Source organism: Delphinus delphis, chromosome 14, assembly GCF_949987515.2.
Source record: "Delphinus delphis chromosome 14, mDelDel1.2, whole genome shotgun sequence".
NCBI lineage: Eukaryota > Metazoa > Chordata > Mammalia > Artiodactyla > Delphinidae > Delphinus > Delphinus delphis.
The window spans coordinates 8569276-8579226 of NC_082696.1; the positions used below are offsets into that span (position 1 = coordinate 8569276).

The 9951-nt window shown below is 43.4% G+C and overlaps 1 protein-coding gene across 1 annotated transcript; it reads left to right on the forward strand.

The window, feature by feature from the left end:
* The first annotated feature begins 302 nt into the window (after positions 1 to 302).
* TAGAP (T cell activation RhoGTPase activating protein) lies at positions 303 to 9573 on the forward strand. Its single transcript, XM_060029696.1, has 10 exons — positions 303 to 416; positions 1068 to 1152; positions 1240 to 1293; positions 1606 to 1672; positions 2934 to 3100; positions 3791 to 3952; positions 4433 to 4542; positions 5960 to 6155; positions 6731 to 6845; positions 7520 to 9573. The coding sequence occupies exons 2-10, from the start codon at positions 1126 to 1128 to the stop codon at positions 8788 to 8790; spliced, it is 2169 nt and encodes a 722-aa protein (XP_059885679.1). The 5' UTR covers positions 303 to 416; positions 1068 to 1125; the 3' UTR covers positions 8791 to 9573.
* The last annotated feature ends 378 nt before the right edge of the window (positions 9574 to 9951 follow it).

Consider the following 9951-nt stretch of genomic DNA (forward strand, 5'->3'; position numbering starts at 1 on the left):
ACGGAATAACAGAATTTCTTATTCATACATCCCACCTATGACATTAATCAGAGCCTTCACCTATGGCCATATGTCATCTTTTCCACTCTTAGTAGTTTACAGATGTCTTGCTTTGAAGTGGAAGAAGAAGAAAAAAAAAGAACCAGAGCTGCCCTAAAAGGAATGAGGAAGTGAGAGCTCTACAGTGTCTGGCTGACTCTGTCCCGGTGACAGCCCGTGATGTTCTTTCCGGTCTCAGTAATATTCTGAATTTCCACCTGCCCGCCCCCTCTCCCTTATAACACAGAACTTGTGAAGTTAGAGCAGTTCAGTCTCCTCACTGACGGTGGATTAGTTGGAGCAGAGTGTCATGCTGTTTCTCCCATTTTCCACAGTTCACGGGAGGTAAAAGAAGTCTGGGTGGAGGCCCTCCGAGGGTAAGTACCATAAATTAACGTGAGAAGACAGTGAGCTGCCTAGCGGGTCACTGGGCTTTAAGATCTTATCCAACAGAAAACAGTGACACCGTGGAATATGCAACAAATAGCGTTATAAAGAATAAACACATAATGTGAAGCCTGCACTTTTGGGGTATAGGAATTCTTTACAATTCTGTTATCTTTGTTGTATGTCTGCTGTAAGTAGCATCCTGGGAATACGTTTTTTCCTTTTCCAGTTAATGAGAAAATCTGTGCAAAGCACTTAATACAGTGCCCTGACACACAGTGAGCTCTCCAAATAAGAGTTAGTTGTTATTGTAATTGTTATTCAGGTTATCTCCTGATGGGAACGTAATAAATGAATAACAAAGTTTGTCATGATGAAGATATCAGGTTTAAAACATTTAGAAATAAGTGTGTTCAGATGTTGCGTTTAATAGCATAAGACATCTGGTCACATATAACTGACTTTATTTTTTTTAACATCTTTATTGGAGTATAATTGCTTTACAATGGTGTATAACTGACTTTAAAGGAAAACTTTTCTAGCCAGTAGTTTCAAACTTTGTGTTTAATCAGAGTGGCACTGAAACTGGCCAATGCATTACACGTATCCCTCCTAACTTCTTCCCACATGATTTCTCGTAGACAGAGCCAAGGCCGCACAGGAGCAAAGCTCATCGCTGGACAGTCAGCCCAAACTCTAATGAAGTTGACAAGCAGCTATCATGCTGTATGCGCCCTTCTTACATTTATTAATTCATGTTTTCTCATGGCGAGAGTCAAAGAGGTTTACCTAATTCAGTGTTTTCTCTTTTAGTCGAAAACACTAAATGCCAGTAATATGGAGACATTAATTGAATGTGGATCAGAGGTAAGAAAGCAATGTTTAAAACTTTTTATCTGCACTGTGAGATGGAAAACTTGATTTTAATTGAATATCATTTGTATTGTTTAGTTATCAGAAGAGAAAATCAACATAATAAGTGTAGTAAATTAAAGACGAATATTAATTGAGATCTTCTATCATGATAAGCAGGACATTAACACTGATTCTGGAAGATAGAAAAAACTAACGGACGCTTGACTAGTTTTTGATATAATAAAATGTTGAATGTATTTTGTGGGGAAAGACTGGGCAGATTTCTTCAGTCATTATTTTAAACTAAAATAAATCTATTTTTAGGGTGACATCAAGGAACATCCTCTGTTGGCATCATGTGAGAGCGAAAACAGTCTTTGCCAGCTAATTGGTGAGTTTTGAAAACATACAGATCTTTTATGTAGAGGTTCTTAGTTTGCCAAACCACAGTGCTTTACTAGGAATTATTTTTCAAAGTGTTCTTTTAAAGACCACAGAACATTAACACTTGCATGGCAGGAAGGCTCCAGCTCACTAGAGAGCCAGCGCTCTGATAGAAAAGATCTTCCCTGAGCTAACCCCCCAGCTCTCCAGAGGGGTTTTAATGGAGTTACAGGTCTCCTGGCATTTATGTTTTGACAATTCAAATGTGCATACATGTGAAAAATACACAGTTGCCTGTACCACTCTTGCCCTCCTCTAACGGAGAATGATTCTAAGAGCACATGAAGCAATTGTTACTAAGCTCCAATCCCAAAGAACCCACCGTTCAATTTTTTTCCACAATTCATTCCATTATAAAGTAACCCTGACCCAGTTCTCCTGAACTATGAGGACAAGCCAGTTCTCTATCCATCCTCCTCCACTTGATGGTATAAAAAGTATAGAAACATATGCCAATGCATTTAGAATATGTAGCTTTTATAATTAGAGAAAAAAGGAGGAGAAAACAGAGAAAGAAGGAAACTTGTTAGACGTTATACCCGTTGCACACGTCTTCAGGCTTTTGCAAGGATAAAATTTCTTGGTAAAAGATCTAGGTTTAAACCTTCCTGCGGCAATTTGTGCCCGCCCTTCCCTAAAGCACCCACTGGGAAAACCCTGCAGGTGACTGTAGACAGATGGCGTGGTGTAGCTCCCCCTAGTGGTGAGTGTTAGCATGGCCACAGAGGTTTGTTTAATGGCCCGCCCAGTGTAGAGCCTTCAAAATGGTCTTGAGCAAGTCACTTCCTCTTCCTATAAGTTTCATTTTCTTCACTAGTCAAAGGAAGAAATTAAAATAATCTATTTCACATCAGAAATATCCACTGTGGTTATTAAGGTCAATATGTTAAGATGGTTGTTTATGATCTGCTTAGTTAGGTTTTGCTCGTTTTCTGTAGCAAACAGTTGGTAAAGCGTAAAAACAGGAAAGGTGGAGTCTTTGAGGAACCTTGGTGTTGCTGTTTAGGGGCTGGCTGCCCTGGTAACAATGCAGTTGTTTTTCAGGTTGATTTTTCTAGATTAAGATTCACACCCTTTGCTTTCTCGGTTTTTCAATATTATTTGTCCCACACGGCAAACCAGAGATGACAATATCCGTTGTCTTATCCGGATCCTTGCTTATGAATATTTTAATCTAATTTCTCTTTGCTTTGTTTTCTTGGCTGTAGAAATTAAGAAGAGAAAGAAGGTGCTGAACTGGCTCTTTCTCATGAGAAGGCTTTCTTCTTCATCAGATTTTTCTGGGGCTTCAGAGCCAGAATTGAGGTCATCCCTATTTGATCAGCCCTTGTCGGCCATCTGCAGTGACAATGACACACTCCCCAGACCCATTCAGGTAGGTGCACACTCACGCGTGGACCTACTTCGGTTTCCTGCCAGCTGTGAAAAGTCCTCGGGAAATCTGAACGGCACTCTCAATGCTAAACTCGTTGGGGCCAATCTTGAGGTTTTTTCCCCACGTTTGGAAATGGTGTTCCCACTTAGGAATGCAGTCAGGAGAACACCTGGCTGCTTACAGCCTAGAAATCGGTTGTGTTTGCCACTGAGCTCAGGGTGATGGTCCCTCCATCCTTCTAACTTCATGGAGAGAAGAATGCTGAAAATGAGTAGCTTCTGTGAAATCAAGAGACAGAGATTTATAGAGTTTATGGTCAGAAATCCAATGTTTATATGGAATGACTTGGAAGGAGAGAGGCCTGAAATGGTTTTAGAATGTGCAAGTTCCAGCTTGCACAATTTACCTCCTCTTAGAAAAATGGCGGGGCCGAGGGAGACAGCTGATAGCAACCAGACTGAAAGGAAAAACTGGCATTAACAGTCTCTTGTTAAGACTGTCTTAGGATCCTGGAGAACTAACTTTTATGGAGAGGATGTTTTATAACAGGTAAAGTTAGATACTGTTCATGTCCACTACTTTAATTCTTTTTCTCCTACCAAAACATAGATTTTTCCTGTGTTAGTAGCAGTGAAGTGTGTCTTCAAACCAAGGGTAACCACCTCCTATTTCTATACCCCTTTCCTTTAGGATATTCTCACTATACTATGCCTTAAAGGCCCTTCCACTGAAGGAATATTCAGGAAAGCAGCCAACGAGAAAGCCCGTAAAGAGCTTAAGGAAGAGCTCAACTCCGGAGGCGTGGTGGATCTGAAAAGTCTCCCCGTGCACCTCCTGGCGGTGGTCTTTAAGGTGAGTTCACAGCATTGGTGCCAAATGACCTGCTGATGGGCTCTCACACATGGACGCTCAGGAAGTAAGATATGGGCTCTTTACCCTACAAAGCAAAGGAAACTGATCTTAGAGTTTAATTTTTTTAGTTAAGCCTTTATTTATTGGTATAAGCATCTCTGTGACCCCAGATTCCAACAGAAGGTGATGCATTAAATTCCCCCTAAGGAAATTTACTTGAGGAAAAGCACTTGGATCGTCCCATGGCCAAGTCCATTCCCCTAAGTCTGGTGGCCCCCTGGATGATGGCCTTACTGCGCCTGTTGTTAGGAAGCTGCTGAGAGACAAGTCAGGTGAGAGATTTCTCCAGGCTAATGAATGCAGGAAGGAAAGGGCACAGCCCATGTAGAGGATGAGCACAGAGTCCCTGAGATTTGACAAACGAGGTGGAATTGATGGCAGCACGTTGTGTAACATGAACGGTCCCCTCCCACCCTCCAGGACTTCCTCAGAAGTATCCCACTGAAGCTCCTGTCCTGCGACCTGTTTGAGGAGTGGATGGGCGCCCTGGAGAAGCAGAGTGAAGAGGACAGGATCGAGGCCCTGAAGCAGTAAGTTGCCAGCCTCGTCCCCAGAGGCCAGGCCCGCACAGTCTCCATCCTTTGATTCTGCACATAACTGTCAGAGTGGTTTACGTCTATTGCAATGTTTAGGGAGTTCAAGTGGCATTGTTCATCCACTCCCAGAATACAAATCTAGAGGTACCCTGGAAATTTTTTAAAGTAGTTTTAGCCAAATGAAAGGAAGCACCTCTTCAAAAGATAGAAAGCGGACTTCAGTACTCACAAATCCCAAGAGGTGGGGAGTATAAAAATATAAGTAGTTCAAGAAAGTATAGAACAAACTCATAGATGAAAGCCTCAAAGCAGGGTAACCAGCCAGGTGCAGGAATCTGGGGTCTCCCTAACCTGTACACTGGTGTCGTGCCAAGCAACTATTCTCCCACAAAACATCCCTTAAAGCATAGTAAACAATCTGGAAGGGGTTGTTTGTTCATAAAATTCCATCGCATATTTCATATTCTTATAATTAACCCAAATGAAAACTATACAAAAACAAATTCCAACCACAGCAAAAACAATTCCATATATAAATGGAAGTGTGACCCGTTAGAGACTAGGAAATCTTAAACACCCAACGCTAAAATAACAGCGCTTTTGCCAAATCCTATGAAAGTCTGTCTATATATGATGATTGTCTCACATGGCTGAATATTTTCAATGAAATATTTATTGAATTGAAGACATTAGTGTGTCTGTCACTACGATTATCACAATAAGTTTCTGCTTACAGACACAAAGCTCTTTCATAACAATATCTTCTTATGAGAAATGAACGATCCTTATGTTAGAGACACCATTTCATTTTCTGAAGCTATGAAGCCTTGCAATTCTAATTTATTAGTAGTAGTGCCCATGTTGCCATTTAAGTGCTGCTGTCACAATTTTTATGAACATGCTCTTATAAACTGATTTAATCTCCATAAAGATTTCTCAGAATGGTATAAAAATGTGTCCTCTTCATTTGATGAGCACAGTTTTTAAAAAGGCAAATGACTGTATTCTTTAAAAAAAAATAGTCGTGCAGTGTTAGAAGCAGAAAGACATTCTACATGGCTAAATGGTTGCTCAACAAAATGATTTTCAAGATGTATTAAACTATGTATTTTACTGCAGGAGTTAATATTTCGTAACTTAAGATCTATGTAAAGCATAAAGGGCCATGTTATCGGTGTCCTGATCACAAAGGCCAGTTTTTTAGGGCTTCAGGATCTGTGGTTAACTGACTCATTCCGTGTCAGTTGCCACTGGAAGTGTCTGAATGAACGTTTCACAATGTCTCTTGTGAAAATGAACCTTCCTCATTTTAAAGGAAGTCTGGGTTAGGCAGAAACTTTCAACTTGCCATCCTCAAGCTAGACAGGCTGTGAGCCTCCCCTAAAACCAGCCTTCCCGAACTCCATTCCAGGGTTGCAGATAAGCTCCCGCAGCCCAACCACCTGCTGCTCAAGCACCTGGTCTCCGTGCTCCACGTCATCAGCAAGAACTCTGAGGTCAACAGGATGGATGCCAGCAATCTCGCCATCTGCATCGGGCCCAATGTGCTGAGCCCGGAGAATGAGCAAAACCTGTCGTTCGAAGCCCGGAGAGACCTGAATGATAAGGTTCGTTTCTGTCTATTTCTAAGAAACTCATCGTCTGTTTGCAAAAGCCAAGCAATAAAATGCCCGTGAACTTCTCTGACTCAGTCGAGATCGTGGTGAAAATATGAAAGGCAAATGCTTTGGTCATAGTTCCATTCCCTTGGGTGGGTACATTGGATGAAAAGCTAGGCCTGCGTCCTCTATCATCCTACGAGACAGAGGACAATCGATACCCATCTTTTACATGACTGTGTCCCAGGATGGAAAGGCCCTTTCACTTTTCTCTCTTTCGTGCATCACACTCTGTCAGCTCAGCTACCAATTTGGGAGACTCCTTAAATGAAAATTTTTGTTACTTTAATGTAATACATTTTTTAAAATTCACAAATTAAAAGTGCATGTCTCAAAAATAATTTTCATATAGGTGATTGTTACCAATTTTCCGGATGCTCCTTTCAGACACATAAAGATCTCTCATGACCATTTTGGCACCTCCCTAACTGCTGACCCCCGCTACGTCCCCATTCTTAACCACCTTCCTTTAAAAATAAATAAAGGTCTCATTAAGCTGACAACCTGTTAACTTTTCCTCACAGGTTAAGACACTGGTGGAATTCCTCATCGACAACTGCTTTGAAATATTTGGGGAGAACATGCCAGGGCATTCCAGAATTGCTTCTGATGACTCCCTGGAACACACTGACAGTTCAGGTGCGGAAGGTGCTCTCAATTGATTCTGACTCTGGGGTCAAGTTCATGGCCAGCTACCAGTCCAGATCAGTAATGTAAAGCATCCCTGGTATCTGAAGCAGAAGTCACCTTCACACATCACCAAATCAGAGTAGACTCCAGTCTGTAGGGAAGTCACTAAACACGGAAACTTTTCTCTCGAGTTTTCCTGCACTGTTTCCTCGGGCTGCAGACACTCAGTCAGCTTCAGCCTGGAACCTTCCCCTTCCTCTTCTAAATCATGAAGAACTGCTAATTTTACTAAGTAACTTTTAGCTAGAGAGTTGGCGTAAGAAGATTCTGTTTCCACACAGTGGAGTATGGGTCTGTTAAAATGGGGATGGATCCAGTCAAAAGAGCCATCCAAAGGATCCATTTTAAATTTCAGATCAATAAATTTTCAGTGGAATGCTGTTTTCTCTCCTTTCTCATTTCCTTCGTCTCTCGCTTCATTTTCCTACTTATCTTCTCCACCTCAAAATAGTAGATATGGAAAGAAACAGAATTTTAATGTGGCCAGTTTCTTTCATACCAAGCCCCAAATTAGCATCACCAAACTCCCTGGCACCATACTTGGAATAAGTAGGTGAACGGTACTTAGGTTTATTTCTAAAAGTAACTGAATGAAAGCTCAACCGTCCCTTAACTTCCCCCAGACGTGTCGACCCTGCAGAATGACTCGGCCTATGACAGCAACGACCCCGACCCCGACGCGGAGCCCAGCGCCGTGGGGTCCCTGAGCAGGTGGCCCCCAGGGTCCTCGGACCCGGCTGCCAGCCTGGAGCCCAGAGGCCCGCCGCACCCTTGGGAGCCTGTTCTCAGCAGTGCGCCCAGACTGAAAGCCTCCCTCAGGCAACCAGACAGGAGGTACTCGGACCCCAGCACGGCGGCATCCTCGAAGGAGTGCCTTGAGGGCAGGAGAGCAAACCCGAAACTCACGCGAAGTGAGGATGACTTCACCGCGGCCCAAGCGGCCCCTTGTTTTGCAAGTGAGGAAGCCGAGGACCCATTTCCAGAGGAGGTGTTTCCTGCAGCGGAAGGCAAAACCCAGGGGCCGCGAGACCCGAGGGTGCAGAGCCCCGCTCAGGGTTTGGTGTCAGCGTGCACACTGACCCCCAAAGCCGTCTCCAGTGGCTCCCCAGACGTGCTCTCCGACAGCTCAGTCCTGGCTTCTCCTTCCAGTCCCAAAAGAAACTTCTTCACCAGACATCAGTCTTTCACAAAGACTGAGAAAAGTAAGCCCGACAGAGAAATAAAAAAACACTCCATGTCATTCTCCTTCGCCTCTCACCAAAAAGTGTTAACCAAAACCTGCAGCTCTGCTGTGGCTGCGAAATCCAAGGGCTGCGCCAGAGACCAGGTAAAGAAAGGTCTTAAAAAAGAAAGCCAGCTTGCCGGCCGAATCGTCCAAGAAAACTTGCCTGACACCCACGGCCAAACAGCTGTGGACTTTAACTCGGGGGCCCACTCCCTCTCGGTGGAGAACACGTTCCAGCCGGTGGATCAAAGGAGCCCTGGTGGCCCCCCCTCTTACGAGGAGGCCATTCGGTACCAGGCCTTGGAGCTCGCCACCTACGGGAGCCAAACAGTTGGCAGCATGAGGGCCAGGATGCTAAGCCTGGACGCCCGGCTACCGCCACCTCTCCCTGTCCACCACGGAGGGGACTCAAGAAATATATGCAGTCAGGAGCCACTGGACGGGCCCCGACGGTGGCCCAGGACTGAGAGCTGGAAGCAGAGCAGGACTGTCTGTGCTTCTATAGACACGACAGGACAGGTGACTGTCACCAGGAGACCTGAGCTGCATCGGCTGAGAACTGTGTCTGAGTCTCAACAGAAGAACAAGCAGGCCCTCCTGGCCCGGCGGTGTAGTCAGCCCGTCTTTGATGCTGATCAGTTCCGATTCGCTAAGGAATCCTACATCTAGGAGGTGGACCCATCACCCAGACACAGCGTGTGGCACCTCTGTACACACAAGGCTGTGTAAAGAGCTGCTCTTAGACTCTGTTTTCCAAAAAGTCGTGAATAAGCTCCGTTGGAAAGTTGTGTAGATACCTCCTCAGAGAGGACAGCTACCCAGCTCCTCAACGGCACTCAGGCAGTGTCTGTGCCCCTGCGTTTGTGCCACATGTAGCAAATGTATAAAATGCGTTCTAGACAAGGCGCTGGGTGCAAAGAGGTCTACGTTGATATGTGTATATATTTGTTTGTGAACTTGCGCTAAACTGCATGGCTGTTTTCTGCCTCCTGGGGCATTTTTCTAGGGGTTAGGGTTTAAAAATAGTCTTTTCTTTTTTTATGTTGCCTCAACAGTGTGCCAATTTTCATATTTTCCACAAACTCCATTTAGGGGAAAATGTTTAAGTCTCTGTTAGAAGTTTCCTCTAGTAAGCAGCGTTGTGATAACTAGTCACCATAGTAAGATGAAAGAAACAGCAAGGAATAGAGTTGTCACTGTTTGGAGTTACCAAAGGCATTGCAAGCGCCAGTAAAAGAAAAAGCTGTTGTTAATATGTACGAAAAATACTTCAGTATGTCCTCTAATCATCTGATTTTAAATTTAGGTAAGTTAGTGAAAATGCATTACACTATGCAACATTAACTGATTTCTAGCACTTTGAGTTTCTTTGTAGTTCACTGGTGTCTTCTTCAATAGTGTGGAGGGAATTACTTTATATGCGTTGGCGGGCATAGGTACAACTTCAGTATAATCTCACTACAATAAATTGTCTTCCTTATTTCAAAGCAAAAATGTTCATTCTTTATTGATATGTTGCCTCTTCTCCCTCAGTTCATAGAAACCCACCAAGAAAATCATTCACACATTGGTTCATTCAACAAGCATTTACTGAATATATATTCATTATCCTAGACTGATAGGCAGGGCAAGATGTGGATCTCATGTGTAAGAAAAAGAGACAATCCCTGTCCTCCAGAAATTTGCAAAACTCTCTTTAAGCCAAGTTTTTGGCAAACGGTCACTCAGAGGCCAGAAAATTTAGTATACAAATATAATATTTCCTGGTTTTAGTGAATTAAAGTTTTCAGCACTTTTAAAAACCTTATTTTTACGATGCTCAGTTTTCTT